Source organism: Lagenorhynchus albirostris, chromosome 20, assembly GCF_949774975.1.
Source record: "Lagenorhynchus albirostris chromosome 20, mLagAlb1.1, whole genome shotgun sequence".
NCBI lineage: Eukaryota > Metazoa > Chordata > Mammalia > Artiodactyla > Delphinidae > Lagenorhynchus > Lagenorhynchus albirostris.
In genome coordinates, this window is record NC_083114.1 from 38,439,127 (window position 1) to 38,459,955 (window position 20,829).

A 20,829-nucleotide genomic window follows, 5' to 3' on the forward strand; every position below is an offset into this window, starting at 1 on the left:
GAGGGGATCCCATGGAAGGGAGGCCTGGGAGGAAAGGGAAATGACTTGTAATCATGGGGGTGATGGTTAGTCAAGAAAGGTGACTCCCTGGAACCTGGGAGCACAGGGGCAAGGCCAGTCATCACTGAGTCCCCGGGGAAGGCAGCTCCCTCTGTCCCTGAGGTGTGAGAGGGAGGACACACAAGTGGGGAGAGGCCAGGTGGAGCGCATCCCACGACGGACCACTACCCGGGCGGCGCAGTGGTGGGGGAAGGTGGGCAAGGCGAGAGGGCGCCAGAGGCAGGATAGTCCTTGGCTGGTGACACCGAGGCCCCCTCCCCACCCCCCAGCACTGATCTACAGAGCCACGGTGGAGGACAGCCTGGGGTGGGTCGATTCTCCTGGCAGTACAGCGGGGAAACTGAGGCTCAGGGAGGCTGAGGGAGTTAACAAGTCACTGTGTGGACTCCCTTCCCCGGGCTGGGGGGGAAGAGGGGGAAGAGGACTGTGGCCTGTGACCCCCTGGACTCCTCTACCCCCACGTCCAGGGAACCCTGCTACCCCCCAGCCCCCAGGGAAGCTGGGCGTCTAGACCCGGCTGGGGAGCGGGACGGAGACGACAGAGACCCGGAGGGAGCCGGGAGGCAGGGGAGGGTGCAGGGCACTGCCAGCCTCAGCTTCACGCAGGCAGAGACACATGAACCAATTTGCGCAGATTTAAAACCCACCAAAGGCCACTTGGTAAACCGAGTCGGAATCAATTAAAGGACCTCAGCAGGGCTGGGGAGGGAGAGCTCACCTGCCTGGGTTTTGACTGCTCCCAGCAGAGCCTCTGGGGCTTTCCCCAGGGAGAGGGAATTTGAGAGAGAGAGAGGGTGTTGGGCTCCCGGGGGATAGGGCGGGCACTGCCCCAGCCAGATGCTTCCTCTGCCAGCTCTCGCTTCTCACCCGTCCACAGGCTGACTCTGTCCTGCACCTTCTGTCCACTTGCTCAGACTGGGAGCCCCGGCAGGGCAGGGCCTCTTCCCCGAATCTGGGCACATCACAGGGCAGGGCCCAGGTCTCCTCCCTCCGATTGGGAGCCTTTGTCTCCCCCCTTAGACTAGGGACACCCCAGAGCAGGGCCCCGGTTTCCCCTATCAGACTAGGGGTTCGCCTAGGACAGAACTTTGTCTCCCCCTCAGACTGGGCAGGACCTGTGCCTCCTCTCTGAGGGGCACTAGGGGCGGGCCCCTGTTTACCTCTTTGGATCAGACGCTCCCTCTGGGCAAGGCTCTTGTCTCCTCCCTCAGACTGGGGCCTCCTTGATGGCAGAGATACCACTCCGCCCACACTGGGTGGTCTTGCCATCTCAGGAGTGGGATGGGGGCCCGGGGACAGTCAAAGATGCCAGGCTTGGTCTCAGTGCCATCTCTGCCAGCTGCCCTGGCTCTGCGTGGCCCTGGAGTCCTCGCTTCCTTCTACCTGCTGCCCTCTCCCCCCCGACTCCCCACGTCCACGGGGCACAGGGCACAGCAGCCCTCTACCCCGGCGAGGTGAGGCCTCCCTCCCTTCGGTTCTTCGCTCTTAGGCAAAGAGGAGTGATGTCTCAAGACTGTTCAGCTAAGCCTTGCCTGCGTCTGTTTTCCCTCCAGTCAAATGCCTTTAACGGGGAAGGAAACGGAGGCCCAGAGAGCGAACCGATTCATTCGGGAGCTAGAAGCAGAGCCAGAAATGGAACCCTGGCCCCCTGGCCCCCAGGGACAAGGACTTGTCCACACCTGTCTGCCACTTCCCCGAAAGCAATTACCAGGGGAGCCCCTCTCCAGGCCCCAGGCAGGCAGAGACTAACAATCTCCTTAGGAGGAATCAGCAGAGAGGTGGAAGATGTTGCAGCACCCTCGGCCCCAGAGAGAGAAGAGCTGTGGATCACAGTCCAGCTGTACCCCCAGGCGCCCGCCCCAGCCCAGTGGCTGCTTGCCACACAGAAACCAGGGTCCCCACGTGGGGTCCGGACCATACTCCTCAAAGATCCACCTCTCCTGCGAAAGGGCCAACAAGCCAGCCTCTTGCCCAGAATTTCAGATACAGGACCCTCCCTCTTCTCCCTGCAACCCTCCCCCAACTGCCGGCAAAGCTATGGCATTACCAAAACTCACTCAACTTGGAGGTGAGAAAGCTCTGTTCAGCCCCAGCTCTGCTGCTATCTAGTTGTGTAACCTTGAGCAGGTCAGCAGCGTCTCTGAGATTCAGTCCTTTCATTTGTTTTTTTTAAACTAATAACAGGCGTGTGGGTTGTACACTGCAGGAAGGCACCGGCCTAGGGAACAGGTGGGGGACAGCTCCTTCCTGATCTGCCCAATCGCCTGATTCCCTTTCACTCCACAGTCAGAGTTTTCTCAAACCCAGGACGGTAGGGTTTGGATTTTTAGCCACTAATGAAGATCTGGCTAATTGGCTTCCCCAGGAAGGGCAGGGGCAGGGATGCAGAGGGGAGCACATCACCCCCAGTCTGAAGCTGTCGCTGGAAAAGCTGGGAACAGCCCTGGCGTGTGCCCACACAGCCCTCACTAACAAGCTAACTTCCGCCTGGCGTCTCCACCGTCACGTGCCCAGGGAAGGTGTCCTGTCAGTCCCACATCTCCTTGGAGAGGCAGCAGAGAGGAACACAGGCTGGGAGGAAGGGAAGTAGACGGTGGAAAGGGAGGGAGGCTGATGCCTGTCCTCCCAGCTCTGCCACTGCTCAGGGGCGGCTGTCAGTGAGCCTCCTCTCCTCGGGGGCACTCGAGCCTCAGGGTGCCAAGGCCAGGGCAGCAGGTGTGGGCAAAGGGACCTTCACCACGCCCCTATAGCTGCCTCAGGCTGAAAGCAAGCCCCGAGGGAGGCATCGTGTTCCCAGGGGGAGGGACCCCAATCTCTCGGAGGTGAGGGGTGGAAGCCCCACCCATCACCCCACCTCCCCACAGGGAAGTGTTGTCAGCACCCAGGATTCATTGAGGGCCTCACAAATGTTGGGCAGGAGCCTCAGCCCTGCTGTCCCCCTCCACATCCTCCGCTGAGACACTGCCCTTCATGGGATCAGGCTGTCTCGAGGAGGCTCTTCCCAGGCCCACAACCCAGCACCCAGACAGCTCCCTCAGACACCAGGATGATCGGGGCCCTGGTGCCTCCACACTCCAAGCACAGGTCACCGCGCTTCTGCTCCTCACACTTCTATCGTCACGCCTGTGCCCCCATGGCACATGCCCACACGCCCAGCACAGGCTCACGAACGTGTGCCCAGTCACGAAGGCCTCCCCTGCACCCACCACAGACATCAACGTGGGCCCAGCTGCGACTGGGTCACTGCAGAGATGCCACCTTGGGTGCTACGTGGACAGACAGGGTGCTGTGCCCACGCACACAGCATATACATTTACAACCTCTCCACAGATCGCAGTGCATCTGGGGGCTCCCTCAAGTGCCAGCTCGAGGCATCTCCAGCTTGGAGCGAAAGACACTGGGGACCCCACGTGCCCATGCTGAGTCCAGCTACCCCTTCTCAGAGAGGCAGCTTCTTGGCTCCTCTCCTGCTTTGTCAAGTTCAGAGTCCCCTTGCAAAAGCATTGACATTTTGTCTACAAATACAGGCCACTCCACTCTCACCAATGTTTACCCAACCAGGTGATGCCAAGGACTGAGATGCCCCTCCTGGACCTCGCACCCCCAGCCCTTGTCTCCCTCTACAGGTGCTCAGCCTCCCGCACCAGGACAAGGGGCCGGCGGGCCCTGGACACCCTTCCACCTGCTGCCGGAGGGTGAAGGACAGGGCTTCTGGGCTGCAAGTTTCAGCCCTCACCTCACAGGTCAATTACTCTACTGCCCTGCAAGCCAACCGGGTACAAACGGCCAAATCTGCATCCCAGTATGTTCCCTCCTTAGGGATGCTAAGGTTAGCACCAGGAGAGACTCTGGAGGATGGAAGATGGGGGAACCCGGAGAAGGGAGGAGGAGACTCAGAGTTTCCTGCCTGACTGCTGCGTCCAGACTGACCTGGGAAGCCTGATCAGATTCCAGGGGCATCTTTCAGTTCTCCCTGTTGCCTAACCTGAACCGTCCCACCAGAGCAGGATCCAGGAAGGTGGAGCACGAGCTGGAAGGCAGGGGAGAAATAAACAGTCTCCCCTTCCCTCTGGAAAAGACTTGAAGCCTCCAACCTTCTCGTCTCAGTTAAATCCATCCATCCATCTGGAGTGATGAGGTTTAAACCCAGCAGCAGGCTTGCTGGATGCCGTGGGGAAAACGGACCAGCCGTGAATGACAGCACTCTTGATACCCAGCCCTCAACCAAGCACACTCTCATGACAGCCCACAAGGGGCTCTGATAGCCTCTATTCATTCAGTTCTCAGAGTCACCTCGTGACGTTGCTCTCCCCCCATTTTACAGGTGAGAAAGCAGAGGCTCAAGAAGGGGTGACTTGTCCGTGGTCAGAGTTGCCAAGTGGAGAAGCCTGGTCTCGACTGTGGGGTTCTCAGCCCGGATCCCCTTTCTCTCCTTTACACCCTGCTACCCCTGAGGAAGACGCTGATTCTGCCACCAAGGCATCCCTGAGTCTTCGTCTGAGCCACTGGGCCAGAGCCCCTTACGTCCCCTCAGTCTGTCCAACTCCCTAAGAAGGGAACACTCGAACAGGCCCCTCCCCAGAGAAGCGCAGAGACCCTCAACCCCATCCTTTTTGGGGAGACCTCACACCGGAAGAGTGGGGACCCTTCCCCAGGGCGTGGCTGAGAGAGAAGGAGGGGCAGGGAGCAGAGCTGCCCCAGGGCCACAGAAGCCCAGGCTGGGAAGGGGGTCCTGCCTTTCCACAGCCCTCCACTCATACCTTAGTTTGGTACTGAGTCCTCCCAACCCCTGCCACAGGCTGTGCTGACACAGAACTGCAAGTCCTATTTCAGGAACGCCATCCAGCCAGGACTTGGATTCCTCCAGAAACAGACAGCTCATTACATCTAAGGCACCAGTTACCTTGTGGAACTCCTCCTTCCTTAAAAAGAGCCAGAGTCTGTGCCCATGGCCCTCAGAGGGGTCCAGGGGCAGGGCACAATTACTTCTCCCTTCAGGGCAGAATGAAGGCTCCTGAACCAGTATCTTCTCTCCTGAGCCCAACACCTCAAGTCCTTCCTTCTGTGGCCTGGCTTCAGCCCCGGGCCATGTGCACTGCCCTCTGTTGGGTCGGCCCCATGTTGTCACCACCGCTTTTAGCTGGTGGCCTTCAAAACTGCTCCAATGGTCCAGATAAGGTCTGAGCAGCCCAGATGACCCCTCTCTGCTTCTGCTCTCGCCAGCCCTCCTCCTGCCCCCAGCATGTGTGCCAGGGGAAACAAATGCCAGGGCATACTCAGCCCTGCTCTGGGACCAGAACGTACCTTCCTTATCTCCTGCTCTCAACTCTCAGGCCTCCCCTGACCTCGGGCCTCAGGGCCAACTTGTCTCCTCCTGCCTGGGATGGACGACTCTCCTGGCAAGGTTAGCTCAACCTGCCGGCTCCTTCTAGGCACTTCCTTCTGCCCTCTGCTGCCTGGCTATGCTAATGTGATTCCAGGAGTCTGCTCTGGGTCTTAGCCCCTTCCTAGCAACTATGCCCTAGCCCCAGCCAGGCACATCCCAGCTACAAGCTCCAAAGCGTTTGCCCAGGAGTCTGAGTGGGCAGCCTGCTCTGCCCATAATTCTCTACTTAGTGGCCTGAGGCCCTTGATACCCTGTCTGGAAGCCAGCCATCTCAGGGGTGTGTCCAGCCACTCTGAGGACTGGAAAACCACAGCCCACACGATAACATCTGATGCATGTTAACCACACAGTGCTTCCTCTTTGTTAACCTACTTCCTCCTCACCAAACTCTGCCCTACTGCCAGAGGGCCCCAGGACTGGACGGAGAGGCTCCCTTCCCCACAGCTGCTTCCCAGCACTCTGCCCCGTATCTGCATCCCATGCTCGCATGGTGGCTAATTCTGGCATCTCATCAGACAGTAATTATGGGGGAATCAGCAGTGCTGTCATCTCGGCAGCTCGGCACCTGTCACCACGCCGCCATCCCCAGGCGGCTGGGATGGGACCGGAAGCTGATGGAGGAGGGGTGTGCTGGGGTGAGGGGCGTCTGCTCCCTCCCCGCCTCTGCAGCCCTCACTTCCTTCAACCCTACCTCCCCACAGGTGCACGACGCATGTCAACAAGGTGGCCACTAGCCACACCAGTGCTCCCTGTTAGCCAGGCCAGGTACTGAATGCATACGCCCCGTGTCACGCACAGGCATGCCCGTGACCACACAGAGCAAGAAGGACACAGCACGCCAAGGCTCAAATCAAAAATTGCCCCTTCCCATAAGTGTGACTTTGAACAAGTCGTTTTACTTTTCTGGATGTCAGTTTCTCTAATGGCAAAATGGGAAAAATAGTGCTTACCTTGGGAAGAGGGGAAGAAATAAATATGTAAAGTATCTAGCACAGTGCCTGACATATGGATGATCACGTATTCACTCAACAAACAATGAGTACACACCTACTATGCACTGGGCAATATGAGGATGCCAAGATAAATGAATTGCAGTTTAGCAAAGACCACGCTGGGGCCATACTGGGGCACAGGCATTTTGTTTAGCTGGTGGTGCTTTGTTTTGTGTCTTTGAATTTTAATGCCTTTAAGGAACACAGGTACTCTACTCAGCGCAGTCCTCACCATTCCCTATCGTCCTCATCCACTGCTTCACTCGTTTCCAGCCCCTGAAAGCACTGAGTTTGCTGCCCCAAAAGCAAACATGAAGTAGTAGGCTCAGTTATGTCCAGAACCGATGCCACGAGACATTTGACAGAGCCTTGGGAGCTCAGGGGGCGAGCCCGGAGGTGGTCAGGGAGGGGCACTTCAGGGAGAAGCAGAAGTGGGAGGTGACAAAGGCAGGGTGTTCCTGGAAGAGGAGGTACAGAAGCAGAGGGTCACAGAGGGAAAGGGGAGGGCCACTGGGAGCTGATGGAGACAGAGGCATCTCAAGGGGTCCTTCCTAGTGCTGCATCTCCGGGCCCCAGGCTGCAGCGCCTCCCTCTCCTCCAGAACATTTCCTAGGTGGTTCTTGTTGGTGGAGCTACGATGTAAGACCACGTTCCCTTGCCTCACAAGCAGCATCTGCTGTCCCGACTAAGTCACTGAGTCACTTCCCTGACCCCATGGAGAGCAACACAGCCCCACTCTGGCTCTTTACAGATGTAAAAAGTAAGTCTGGGAAAGGACTGAGCTCCCCGCCTCTGGGAGTATTCCAGAAGAGGGTTAAGCGAAAGAGGAGGGCAGTCAGGCCCCCTCCCTGGTTCCCTGCCCCTGAGCCTCGGCCCCTCTGCCATTTGTGTGGGGAAGGGGGGGTGGCCTGTGTGACCAGGACGCGGGGTGAGGGGAAAGTCTGCAGTTTCCAGTCACTCCTGCCTTCTCCTGGCAGCAGCCACTGAGGGGGGCGGGGGAGGAGAGCGGCATCGTTGCTCTTTTAGGAAAATGGTAATTTTAATTAAGAGGCAGACAAACGAGCACTCTACAGATTGTCTCCGAGCAGTTATTAAAAGGCCATCAAGGCATCGGCAGCCACAGTGGCGAGGAGGGCTGCCTCCCCCATCCGCCCGCCCGGATTGGGGCCGAAGCATCCTCCAGAGAGGATGGAGATTGGGGCCGAAGCATCCTCCAGAGAGCTGGAGAAGGGCTGGAGGATGTGGAGCCTGCGAACAGCCAAGGCAGGGACTCTGCAGCCCCTCTCCCAAGGGCGGTCAGTGGCAGCACACAGACAGTACCCAGGGCACAGCCTGCCCAGCCCCAGGGAGGGGCTGGGGGAGGCGCAGAAAGGAAGCCAGCAATTGGGCATCCCCTGCTGTGGGCTGGGCTCCGGTCCAGCTGCTGCTGCTTTTCCCGTATTCTTCTCAACAAGCCTGCCATCTTACGGGCAAGGACGCTGAGGCTCAGAGAGGGAGAGTGGCTTGTCCAAGGCCACACAGCTAGGACATGGTTTATGTGAGCCTTGGAACCCAAATCAGACTGAGTCTCAAGTCCAGTGCTCCAGGCTGCTGGTCCTGGGCATGGAAGTGAGATGGGGGTTCCCAGAGGCCCTCTTGAAGTGGCCCCAGCTCTGGCCCTGCCCACAGGGCCCAGGGTCACGGGCACTTGGGACCTCAGTCACTGCCTGCTTGGCAGGGACACATTATAGGAGAGGAGTGCCATTGGGTCAGGGGACACTCTGCAGGGACATGAAGTGCAGAGCAGCTGCCAGCAGGGGGAGCAGGGGCGGATGGGGCATCAGTGGACGGAGGGTCACAGCCCTTTCCAGACAGCCAGCCAGGCCACAGCCCCAGGCCCCACAGCCAGTGAATTCAGCCAACCCCTTAACCTCTATCTGCTCACCACATAAGCAACGAAAGAAACTTCGCTGTCTTGGTCATTGTTGGCCTCTGAGCCTAGACCAGTGCCTGGCACAGAGAAGGTGTTCAATAAATCTGTATTGAATGAAAGAAGGAAGGAGTGGATGGAAGAATGAATGAACGATTCAATAAATGAAATGCGATCACAGGGTTTCAAGTGCCTATAAACTAAACAAAGCTGTACTGAGGTCGATGTGGTCCCATCTTCTCCCATCGCCCCCCCCTCTGGCCAACGCTAGAACATGGGCTGCCCCTGATAAGAAGGGCCCCTTGCTCCTGACCCCCTCTCCCCAGGCCATCTCTCCCCTCGACAGAGGGCTCCCGCCTCCTCCTCCCTCCCCAGCCCCACTACATGGAGCTTTGCAGCCAGCACACACATATACATGCACACGTGTTTGTTCGCGCACACTGACTCACATGCACACACGTGCACACACGGACACATTCTCGGCCAGGCAAGGTGCCCTCCCCAGAGTCAGGTCTCTGCTGCCCCCTCCCCTGGCAAAGGCCTGGGCCCCCCAGGGATAGCCCCCTCCCCCGTTTCTGGCCCCCGAAGCTGGGGAGAGGCACCAGCTAGGGAGCAGTGGGTGGCAGGATGGTGGGGAGAGGCCCCCCTCCTGGCTTACCAACCTGGAGACTTTAAACAGAGGGAACAGAGTCCTGGAGGCTTCCCTCCTGCTGCACGCTGGAGCCCTGGGTGAGGGACAGGAAAGGAGGAAAGTCGTGAATGAATGCCCAGAGCTGGAGGAGAGGAGCTGAAGAGAGGAAGGGGCTGGGGCAGGGCTCCCAAAGTGGGATGGGCCCTGCAGGGGCCTTGGGCCTTGGGGGAGGAGGGGACGGGGACAGAGCAAAGCAGAGCATTAGGAGGTGTCCCTTTGGGGGGTCACTGAGGGTTGGGTGGCAGGCAGGACAGACACTGGGTGTCGGAGGAAGAGCAGGGGCTGAAGGGGCAGAGACACGGGTGGGAGACAGACAGGAGGACAGACAGCAGGACAACACAGAAAACAAGGGGGTCCCCAGAGTGGGGTCCCCAGGATAGACAGCCAGCAAGCCAGGCCTGGTTCTCCTCCCAGAAACGGGGGCAGGCTCTTTACTGGGGTCCACACAAGACCCCCATCTGCCTCCCCCAGCCAAGGTCACCTCATTCTGGAAGGCGGGTGGGTTCAGAGTCAGAGGGGCCTGCCTTCATTGCTCTGCTGACCACCCCCTCCCAGCCCAAGAGACCCCCATCTGCTCCACTCACCCCCTAACCCTGAGGAAGGCCCCCCTTCTCTGCCCACAACAGAGGAAACAGGGGTACTTCACACACGACATGCGCGCACACACTCCTGCTGTGATAGGGGCTTGCCGGAAGCCCTGTGCCCAGCTCCTGACCCCCACGCGCCCCCAATCCTCAAACTCCCAGGGCAGGGCCCCCCTCAGGTGTCCGTCATGCTGCCTCGCTCTCACTCTGCAGGAAGTCCTTCTAACTGTACTCTACCTCCCTCATGCCCCAATGCCTGTCTGCTGCCTTTCATCCTGGGGCGCGGCGTTAGGACCCTTCCTGCACGGAGACACTGTGGGCCGGGCACCCTCTCGGGCCCAGCCCTCACTGGCTGTCTCGGACCCATCCACACGCACATCACGTCTGGCTACAAGCATCCTCAGAGCCCCCTGCCAATCTGATGTTTCCAATTTTCCCACCGATTACCCAAGACACAGGCGTCCTGGGGAGAAGCAGCTGCTGTACCCAGATGTTGGGACATTGACTGGGGGAAGAAATCAAGAATGTTCACTGACATATGTAGCCCCAGAGGGCTTCCTGGACAAAGCAGTGGGGTGGGGGTGGGGCACAGAAGGGGCAGGTGGACAGAGGGGCACCAGGTGGGGGCATGAAGACTCAAGAGGCCTAGCTCCCCGCTCACCCCTGGCCTTAAGTGGCAGCTCCAGGGGCCCAGCCCCAGGCCGGCTGGGGTGAGAATCTGGGTTTTAGGTAAGAGGCTTTCTCATGTATGTCTCTTTTTCCTGGGAGAAGAGCCACCCATTCGTTCATTCAACTGGACAGTGAGGACGAGGATGAAGACAAAGACATTACTGTTTACTGAAAGCTCACCATGTGCCAGGAGCTCCGCCTAAATTGCCTCATTTAATCCTGGTACCCACCTTGTGAGGGAACCACGGATACCAGCCCCAATTTACAGATGAGGAAACTGAGCTTCAGAGACGTGAAGTGACTTGCCCCACACCACACAGCGAGTGAGCCACAGGGCTGGGATGCCAGCCCGGATCTGTCCGACTCCAGAGCCTGAGCGCTTGGCCCCTGAGCTGAACTGCTTCCCATCCATCCTCCCCAGCCTTTGGCGGGCTCCCATTCAGTGCCCGCTGGGAAGTTCTGCCTGAAGTCTAACCTCTTTCCATCCCATGCTCCAGCATAAACTATTTTTTACGGACAATGAGTGGAGCAGAAGGCCTCACTTCAGTTTCTTTCTGCCTCATCCTAGGAGTGGGAAGCAGATAATTCTAACCGTAGGCTGCAAATGGACCAGGGATCAGGGGTGGGGGATGAGCTGCTGGCTTCAGGAGAATTGGCTCCTCCCCAGCTTCATCTTTAAGTCACTTCTGCCTCTCCGGGAGTCCCTTTCCTACTCTCCCGCCTCCGTCACAGAAGAGGCTCCAGGAAGCCCCTCAAACGTCTCTTCTTGTTTTAACATCCAGAAATCCCCCCGCAAGCACCCACGCTAGGGAGAGGGGGCCTAAAAAGTCAGGGGCAGCAAAGCGAGAGTCGTTGTCAGTCCAGACAGCCCTGGCTTTCCCTCAGAGTCCCAACTTTCAACTTAGAAGAAGGCTGGGACAAGAATGGGGACTCAGCAGGCCAGCCTGGCCACTGGGAGGGGATGGACGAGGCAGGGGACAGCCCCGGAGAGGAGGCATAGAGGCCCGGGTGTATCTGCAAGGGCTTCAGTGAGCCGTGGAATGCCTTCCCAATGAACTGGGATCGTTAATTCTTCCTCAATGAGGCAGCTGCTGGTGCCTGGGGTGACGCCGCAGATGCCTGCTGTGTCTGCAATTATCAGCCTCCCTGGGGTGGAAGGAGCCAGCAGGACACACACCCTCTCTGCCTCCTAGGCTCTGCACAAACATCTCCAGCTTAGGGCCACTCTGTGGGGGTCTCTGGATCTGGGGGGCCCCCTGTGGGTCCCTGGGTCTGGGGTCTCCAGCACGCTCTGTGACTGGGGTGGGACAGAGAGCAGGGTGCTGGGATGAGGAGGTTGGCAGAAGTGAGAAAGGCAGGCCGTGTGAAAACCCAGCTCCTTCCCAGTCTCAGTGCTACTCCACTCCGGGATATGCAGGCAACCGGGCCAGGTGGCTGAGGCTACCAGGAACCAGGAAAAGGTTGTGGGGGAGAGGAGCCACCAGCTGGCAGTGCCTCCGCAGAAGAAAAGATGGACTGGATTATAGTCCCTGGTTGGAACGGAGTGCTGCAAAGCCTTTTTTTTCTGGGGTGGGAGGAAAACAAGACGGTAGCTGAATCCTATAGCCTCTCGCTTATCCATCTTCTGGGCTGAGAGGACAGATTTAGGCAAGATGTGCCTTCAGAGCAGGAGGGACTGTTTGCAAGGCGTATGCAGGCGCACAAAAGCACCAGTGTTCTCTTGGGCCAAATCTCCATTTTTCCTGGTTTAGCTGGAGCTGGGAAGTATTATTCCCACCGTCTGTGTGGCGAGGCATGTATTATCTCAGGAGAGAGGAGGTGGGTAGAACCTCTGACAGTTGGAAGGGACTTTAGAGATTCTCTAGTTCCACCCTTTTCTCACACCGAGGACACTGAAAACCAGAGGGGGCAACTAACTTGCCTAATGTCACACAGCAGTAGGGGAGGCAGGCAACCTGACACCAGTCCAAGGCTTGCTCTTCACCCCGCACTTGACTTCTCTGCCCTGGGGGATCAAAGACTGACTTCGCTGTAACCTCCTCCTCCCCAGCAGCTCTGAACTCCTCTTCATCACGGCCCCCTGCACTCTGGCCAACCATCACAGCCACAAGAGATGAAACTGGATCTACCAAGTTCCTTCCGATAGCCCAAAGGTCATCTCAAAGGTCATGCCAACCAGTCCCCTGCCCCTAGGTACAACACTGACTTACCTGCGCTCACAGACACCTATCACTGAGGTAAGAGATGCAAAAACACCGCCTCAGAGCAGCCACCCTTCGTGCACCTGGGGGTTTCCCTCCCATCTAACCTCGATTCCTCCTGCTGCAGCGTGGGCCTGTTTCCTCTCAAGCTGTCCTGTGCAAAAACAGGGGGAGCGGGAGAACAGGATTCCCCGCCTCCAAACCCTCCTGTCTGCCCTCCTGCAGCAGAGAGGATGAGGGCAGGGTATCCCAGGGAGCCCGGTGCGTGTGTGGGGCACGAGGGCTGCGGTGGGGAAGCAGCCGCCTGTGTGGGAGAAACAGCTCTTCTGGGAATTGTCCTTCTGACTCTTCATCTCCTGCAAAATCCTGCATCTCAGGGTTAGGGGAGGGCCTCCTCTGGGTTCAGAGACATCCATTCCCTCCCCATACCATTTATTGACTGTTTATCATGTGTCAGGCACTGTGCTGGACATTTTCACCTATTATTTAAGTTTCACAACAATTCCGTGGTCAGAAACTAAACTGCCCCCCGGGTCAGTTCCTCCCTGAGACTAAATCTAACCTTGATCCCTCTTGCTGTGTTTCCTCTGGCCCCGCCCACCATGGCGGTGGAGGGGATTTTTGCTCCTGTCTTCAGAATTCCTCACCTTACTCAGTGGCCCACCTTATCTTCTCCTGGCTGCCAACCTTTACCCCAGACTTGCCCCATGTGATGAGTATTATGGGGGTGAAAGGAAATGAGGCAGGTTGGGGGCTGGGATGCAGCGCACTGCCCCATGCCAGACACAGAGCACATACCAGGTGGCAGGGGAGAAGGCCTGTGAGATCAGTCGGGGTAGACGGAGGTGGGTGCAGAACTGAGAGCAGCAGTTTCTCCCTCCCTGTGACCCTTGCAGGGAGCACCACGCCTCACCTGTGGTGCACTGGGCAGGCAGGGCCCAGATATGCCATGATCCTGTTCTCAGTGACCACCTCTCAGGTCCAAGTTCCAACCCACACATATCCAGAGCCCAGGGGCCTGAGCAGAAGTGGGCAGGGCAAAAGACGGCCGGACTTGTCCTGGACTGTGAAGCTGCCTGTCTGGCAGCTGAAGCCAGAGGAGGGACTCTTACACCTCTTACACCTAGCTAAGCTCCTGGCGTCTAGAGGTGCTCAGGCCCTGACCCCTCTGCCAGGCTCAGTGGGGTTTCACACACCCTGTGGTAGCCACAGGCAACCGTAGTGAATTCACACCCACTTGGTTTCACTGTTTGGACTTTCTAGAGCCGGAGTGATGAGGGTAGGGGTCCCCTCCACTAGGGCTATCCCCCCATCCTGCCTCTAGGACGGCTGGAGCACAGGAGCCACCTCCCCAGGGAATTCTCAGGCCTCACCCGGCTTCCATCCCTCTGGGAGATTCCAGCAGTGAGAGCCTGGGCCAATGGGCAAGGGGAATTGGAGTGGTGGGTGGGGCTCTGGTCCCCGTGGGCGGCACCCTCCCCCTTCAAGCAGGCATCATTGATATATGCAAAGCATATGCAAATCACCCAGAAGAGAGACACAACAACGATGGAATGTCAGAAGAGACCTTGGAGAGGAGCCAGCCTGTGCCCCCTCATTTCACAGGTGAGGAAAGAGGCCCTTGCCAGGAAGGGACTTGCTCAAGGTCACTCGGACATTTGGGCGCTGAGGCAGGATCCTAACGAGGTCTCTTTACTCAGTCCAGTGCTCTTTCCATGACAGTCCTGTCTTCCATGTGGGGGGGCCTACAAGATGGTGAAGGGGTCACAGGGCCTGTAGGGGTTCCCTTGGACCCTTCCCTTCCTCCTGTGAGCCTGAGTAGTGGATGTGGGGGAACCATGGGCAAGGGCGGCGATGATGCCTGGACAGTGGGCGACCAGAGGTGTGGAGGGGCCAGAGGCCGGAGGCATTGGTTTCCGGCAGCCAAGCAGTAGAAGGCGGCAGGAGAACTTGAGTGTCTGAAGCCCAATGTCAGGGCAAGGTGCCCGCTGTGTGCGGGGGAGGGGGTGGCACCCTCACTACACACACATCTCTAAGCGCTCAGAGGCCCCCTTCCGCCTGGACTCTGATGACTATGACTCCTGACAGACCATAATAGTCAACTCAGGCTGGTCCCTTCCATGGCTGCAGCTCCTTCCCTCCCTCCAACCAGCTTGGCTTCTTAACCTTCCAGACAGTCCTAGAAAGCAGGACAGATGCTAAGGAAAGAAGAGAGACAGGTATGAGGGGGCAGACAGACAGAAAAGGGGAGACTAAGGAGCAGAAGGGGGAGACAAAGAGGAGAGACAGCGGGAAGGGCAGAGGGAGAAAAATGGAGGGGCAGGGATGGGGGGCACCAGGGGGGAGAAAGTGGGGGGATCTGAGGAGCAGAGGGGAGAATGTGGGAGCAGTGGAGCCGAAGGGGGGGCTCCCAGCCTCTGGAACTGAAGGACAAGGCTGGAGCCTGGGCGAGGGGCATAGGAGCCCCATCGAGGCCTGAGGCTGCCTGGCAAGAGTAGGGGACCAGGTCCCTGACCCTCTGCCCACCTCCCCAGCAAACACCCCGGCTGCCGGGAAATCAGTCCTCCCTCTTCTGCCTCCCTCCCTGCTCTCCTTCCCTCCCTCCCTCGGGCCAGGCAAGCGCTGCTTCCCAGCCAAATCCAAAGCCTTCATCTCTGCTTTTCAGAGCTGGGAATGAAAGAAGGGGAAGCAAGTTCAGCCCTCAAACCCGCTGACGGCCAGATTTTTATTATCTTTGCTCGAATGGGCCCTAGGAAGCCAACAAGGGATTCTTCAAAGAGCATCTGAGTGGCTCATTGAAGCCTGCACCTGCACCAGCCCACCCACGATGGGCAGCTGGGGCTTGGGGCGGGGGCACAATCTGTCCCCCACCTCCCACCAAACCCAGAGACCAGATCGGAGGCTGCCTGGAGCCTCACCCTTCGTTCTCTGTGCCTAGGCAGGGGCCGCTCGGTCAGGCAGCCAGGCTCAAAGGCTAGACCCAGGCCCACTGGGCCTCTGAGACCGTCTCTGTCCCTCTCTGGGCCTCGAAGACACAAACTAAGGAAGAAATCGGATCTCCTTGCCAGGGCTTGGAGGAGATAAGTGCTTGGGATTCCTCGAAAGCAAAGCTTTAATGGCAAGCTCCAGATCCTTCCCCTGAAATCTCTGCCTGCCCACCCAGTGGCCTCCCATCTCCCTTCCAACCAAGCCGCCCCTCCATCCCCGAGCCCCAGGCCCACTACTCAGGACCCTCAAACCCCAAACACAGCTCCCTCAGGTCAAACCCTCAACCTCGTCTCCCTTCTTTCCCCAAGACCTAACCTGGGGTGGAGATGGGGCTAAAACAGATCTGGTACTTCAAAGAGCCTAGCCCCCTCCCTCCTAAGCTTGGGTTTTGTCAGAGAAAGCCAAGGTTCGAACTGGGCAGACGGCAGCCGCGCCACCATCACCCCCAGCTCTGACCACACCGGTGAGATCGATGCTCACAGCCAAAGAAGGAATCAATGGTTCTAATTAAACCTTTTCTCCAGGGTGGGTCCCTAGCCTGAGAGAGAGAAAGAGAGAGATCATCTGGGGCTCTGCATCACAGCACCCAACTCTGCCCTGTACATATGTAAGAAACATGGAACCCTGGATTCCCAGAAGGAATCAGGCCATGAAGACCCCAGACCCCATCCCCTCCGCGTTAGGCAAGGAGGCAAGCGGAAAGCATGCGGTGGATCAAACCTCCCAATGGCTCATTCCCAGGGACCCTTCCCCTAGAAGAGCTCCCCGTCTCCACTCAGCAGTGCCTGAGACCACAGTTGCTTCTTCCAGATCTCCAGAGCACATGGGGGACCTGCATCTCCATCCCGGCCCTGAGGGTCATCACAGAGAACTGGCCAACATGGTAAGGGCGGAAGGAGCAGGGGTGGGGGGAGCACTGGACAAAGACCCTCTTGTCCCCAAGGCGCAGTGGCAGGAAGCCAGGGCAAAGCCTTTGCACTTGCTGCCAATGGTGCCTGGGTGCCCGGCAGTCTGGGTGGAGGGGGGAATCTTATTCTTGGAACCCCCTCCTGTTATGCTCCATCCCTTGCTTCTATGCTAGGCCACCAGCTAAGTCTCTGCCCCAACAACTCCCAGCTTGCCTGGAGCCCTCCTTCCTGTATGAATGCCGGACCCTGACACTTGCCCACAGTGGGCCCAACATCAACTAAAACCAGCAAAAGACCTCACACGGAAACCATAACTGCCCCCCACATATGTACACACGCGCAACCACGCCAGAAACCACCACCATCACAGCTGCCACCAATGATGACAAAGCCCCACGTTTTCACAGTGACAGTCTCCATCAAAAGCATCACCAATTCTTTAAGACCAGCAAGAAGGATGGGGAAGGGAACGAGAGAAACTGAGGCACAGAGTTAGACAGCAAAGCAGTTGGCTCAAGGTCACCCAGACCAAGATATCCACAGTTGGAAAGAAGGCATCCTATCCCCACCCCAAAGTGCTCAAACCCAACACCAAGGAATATTCAGACCCACAAGCCTGGAAGTCTGGTCATCTGCCCCAGACTCCCAGCCCTTATCTGTTTCCCCCTCCCCCAAACAACAGTAGCTCCAACATCTTCTGCAAAGCTCCAGTCAGGAACCCACTTCTCCTAAAGTTGGGGGCTGCAAGGACCTCCTGGTTCCCTCGTATTTGGGAAGAGGGACTGGCAGTCCAGGATCTCCTCCTTGCACACTCCCTGTCCTTGCTCACCTGGCTCCCCTCGGCCCCCGGGGTCCCTCGGTCCAGCCTCCTCCCTGGAAGATCGGGCGCTGCCCTCCGCTGTCCTCTCCCACCAGGCCAGGGCAAAGCGCCGGAGGCACTGCCAGGGCTGCATGGGTAGGGGTGGGGCGGAGGGGCTCGCACCAGCAGCTGCACACACCCCGCCGGGCCCTGCCAGCCGAGCTGCGGAGGCACCCGGCCGGCCCCCTCTGCTTCCACCAGCATCCTGCTGCCCCCACCGACAGGACTCGGAGCTGGCCAGGGAGCTTCTGACGTAGCAAAGGGGTGCGTGGGAGGGGGGGGGTTTAGCGCGGCCCCTCCCCAGCCCCGCCCTCTGCCGCTCAGCCTCCGGCAGTCCCTACTTCCTCATTCACCCGAGATGCTCTCCCCAGCTGGGGGCGCCCTCCCCTGCCCTCTGGCCTCTGCAAGGGGAGGGCTTAAGATCAAATGGCCCCTCCCCAGCCCCTCCCCCTCCCGCCAGCCTAGCGGGGAGCGGGTCCCCAGTCCTGCAACTGCTGCTTAGGCTCCCAGGTCTCCAGGGCTAGGGCCTCGAGGTGACTGGGGAGGGGGGTGCGGGGAATACAGGCTTGTATCCTGGCAACACAACCAACCCCAGAATACACTAATCCTCTTCCTTCCCTGGGGGGCGGGCGCAAAGCGCCACCATCCAAGGGCGTGCACCCCATTCTGGGACCTGGGGGAAAGAGGCCTTTAATGCTCCCACCACTTCTCCATCCCCTTCGCCTCCCCCTGCATCCTCCTCTTCCTCCACCTCGGATGGACCACTCCCCTCCTCCGCTCTCCTCACCATCCATCCCCCTTCCTCTTTTCTCCCTCCCTCCCCCCTCCACATAAACCCCTTTAAATTTTAACCCTTCGGGCCCCCTTCCCCGGGCCTCACGAGGCCCTCCCCACCCGGTCTCCAGCCTCGCCAATGCAGGACCCCCTCTCTGGTCCCAGCACTCCTCTCGCCCCGGTCCTTCTCCCAAGCCCGGAGCGCCGCGGTCCCCTGCCCCCCACACACCTGCGCCCCGAGCATCCCTCGCCCCGTCGGCCGCCGCCTCCCCGGCCCGGCCGCCGCCCCCGCCCCCGGCCGAGGGGAAAACACACAAAGAAAACAGAAATACCTTCCACTTAAGCATGGAGGCACATTAGGAAGGAGAGAGACAGGGACATGCCTTGGGACGGAGCGTTCCCCATCGGGCGGGGGCGCGGGGGGCGGGGGCCCCGGGCCGGCCTGCCTGGCGCTCGCCCTCTCGCCGCCTCGCGGGCTCCTCGCTGGGCCCCAGCCCCGGGGCGCGGTGCCAGGCGGGCGGGCCGGGGGCGCGGGCCCCGCCGGGGTGGACCAGCTGGGAGGGCGCCGGCGGCCGGGCGTGTGGGTGCGCGCGCGCGCGGGCGTGTCACCGAGTGTGCGAGAGCGAGTGTGTGTGTGTGTGTGTGTGTGTGTGTGTGTGTGTGTGCGCGCGCGCCGGCGCGGGTGTGTCTCTGCGGGCTGGAGCGCGCGCGGCGCGAGCACGCGCGTGTGGCCTGAACGTACAAAGGGCCGCCGGGGTGGCGGGGAGCAGGGACGGGAGGGGGCCGGCGCCTCGCGCCCTCCAGCTGCACTGCGGGACCCCGCAGCGCGCGGCCGGGCTTGGGGTGCGGGGAGCTCTCACGCTCCCCTCCCCGCTGCACCTGCTTCTTCCCCCCAGAGCAATCCTCAAGCCATGACAGGGACTAATGCCTAAAGTGGGGGCCGGCATCGGAGGAGGGGGTGCACCTCGAGGGTGCGGAAACTTCTCGGTCTCCTAGTCCGTGCGCGCCTTAGGATGGAGAAGCATTCGGGGACGGACGGGGCAGGGAGGGACTGGGGGACTACTCTTCAGCCAAGGTGACCTCCGGAAGCCACAGGCGTCCTATGCAGGGAGAGTCTGGACCCTCCTCTGCCTGTGCCGGGACGTCCCCCTAGCTGTCTCCTTAGACCCGGCTTAGCCAAGGGGACCCAGTCCCACGGCGCCCCCTGCTGGGCTGTCTCCTTGCCCCCAGCTCGGGTGGCGGCCCCTCCTGGAGGCTTCTGCTGGAACTGCAGCGGCCCGTGCTGTGAGTGAGGGGAGTCGGCCAATCGGCTAAGCAGGACTACAAAGGAGGGTGCTCCAGCTCCTGCCCCTTCTCACACCTCACCTGGCGACGCCATTGCCACCTCCACCGAAGCCTGCAGAGCGCCAGCGCTGCCCCACCCCTGCCTCACTCCCACCCCGTCCCTGTCCCACCTTGGCCTACCTGTTGGCTCCACAGACTTCTCTGGGTCGCTCTGTCCCCTCCTCCTCCTGTCCTGGTTGCTTGCTCTCTCTCTCTCCGGTTCTCTGTCCTGTCCCTTCTCTCCCAAGCTTCTCTTGGAGAAGGGAAGGTCCCCTGCCCCTTTTATTTACTCCCGGCATTCCCAAAGCCAGCTTAGATGGGCAAGAAAGGGGCACAGCACATCTCTTCGCTATAGGCCACTAGGTAGAATGGCAGGCAAGCATAGGGGCAGGAGAGGAGACCCCACCCCAAGTGGCCCAAATGACAAACCGGTTTCCCCACTTCCTGGTCTACCCAGTTGCAGCCTTAATCCAAGCTCTCCCACCTTCCTTCCCACCCCCCCACCCCCCACCCCTGGCCTGCCCTGAGCCAGCCACATGCCTGGCTCGGGGCAAGTCTGATGCCCCTTAGAGATTAATCTCCAGTTGCAGTAACTTAGGTGACTGGGCCAGGGTAAGGAGAGGAGGGGCCCTTCCCAGCTCCAGCCGGACAGCTAAGGAGGGCAGCCAAGAGCCGTGTCCTGGACACACCGTCTGGGCACACGACCCCAGCAGTCGGCACCCTGACTTCTTCCCTCCTGGGCCAGCTGCCTCTCCCTCTGCCAACTGGATGGTGCCCATCTTGTGGCCTCTGAGTGTGCTGTGGGCACTCATCCAGCTCCCTGCTTGGCTGCCTGCCCAGGATGGGCATGGGAGGCAGCAGGCCCTGTGTAGGGGAGGGGTCGGCAAGGGGGCGGGTGGCTTCCCCTCAGCTGCATGGACACCAGTTCCCAAGCCTCTCAGAGCCCAGAGGCTGGGGACTCTCGCTGCTGGTCCTCCATCCAGGCCCACAGCTCAACCACGCAGGATGCTGCCCCTCCCCTCCCCCTCAGGTCCCCTGCCATGAGACAAGTTCTCCTCCCTTCCCCACATTGTGCCCACCTAAGTGGAAGGGCGTCAGCGTGTGCTTTACCCATATTCTCTAATTTAATCCTCTCAACAACCCTGCGGAAGTGGCTGTTTTCAGCCCCGTTTCAGAGAGAAAGGAGTTGAGGCTCAGAGAGGCATAGCCACTTGCCCAATCTAAGAATAGCAAAGGTGAAATTCAAACCCAGACTTGCCTGATTCCAAGGCTCCCAGCCTCTTTTTCTATCACCACCACCATCTCCTAACCCTGTGGGCTGCCAGAGGCAGGGGCCTAACTCTGATACACATCTCATGACCAGAAAGTAAAGAAAGAGGGTAAAGACACAGTTAATATCGGGGTTAGGGAGCTGGGCATTATCCTGGATGATGGCTGGAAAGATGCTTGTCCTGTCACATGGAGGTTTTTCTGGCCTTTACGCTA

General features: G+C 59.4%; 1 protein-coding gene across 1 annotated transcript in view; it reads right to left on the reverse strand.

The window, feature by feature from the left end:
* The window catches only part of SRCIN1 (SRC kinase signaling inhibitor 1), a 63,605-nt gene extending 46,251 nt beyond the window's left edge, over positions 1–17,354 (reverse strand). The window contains exon 1 of the mRNA XM_060134639.1: positions 17,218–17,354. Coding sequence (XP_059990622.1) covers positions 17,218–17,341 — 124 coding nt within the window. The 5' untranslated portion in view covers positions 17,342–17,354. The remainder of the gene's footprint in view (positions 1–17,217) is intronic.
* Between the last annotated feature and the right edge of the window lie 3,475 nt (positions 17,355–20,829).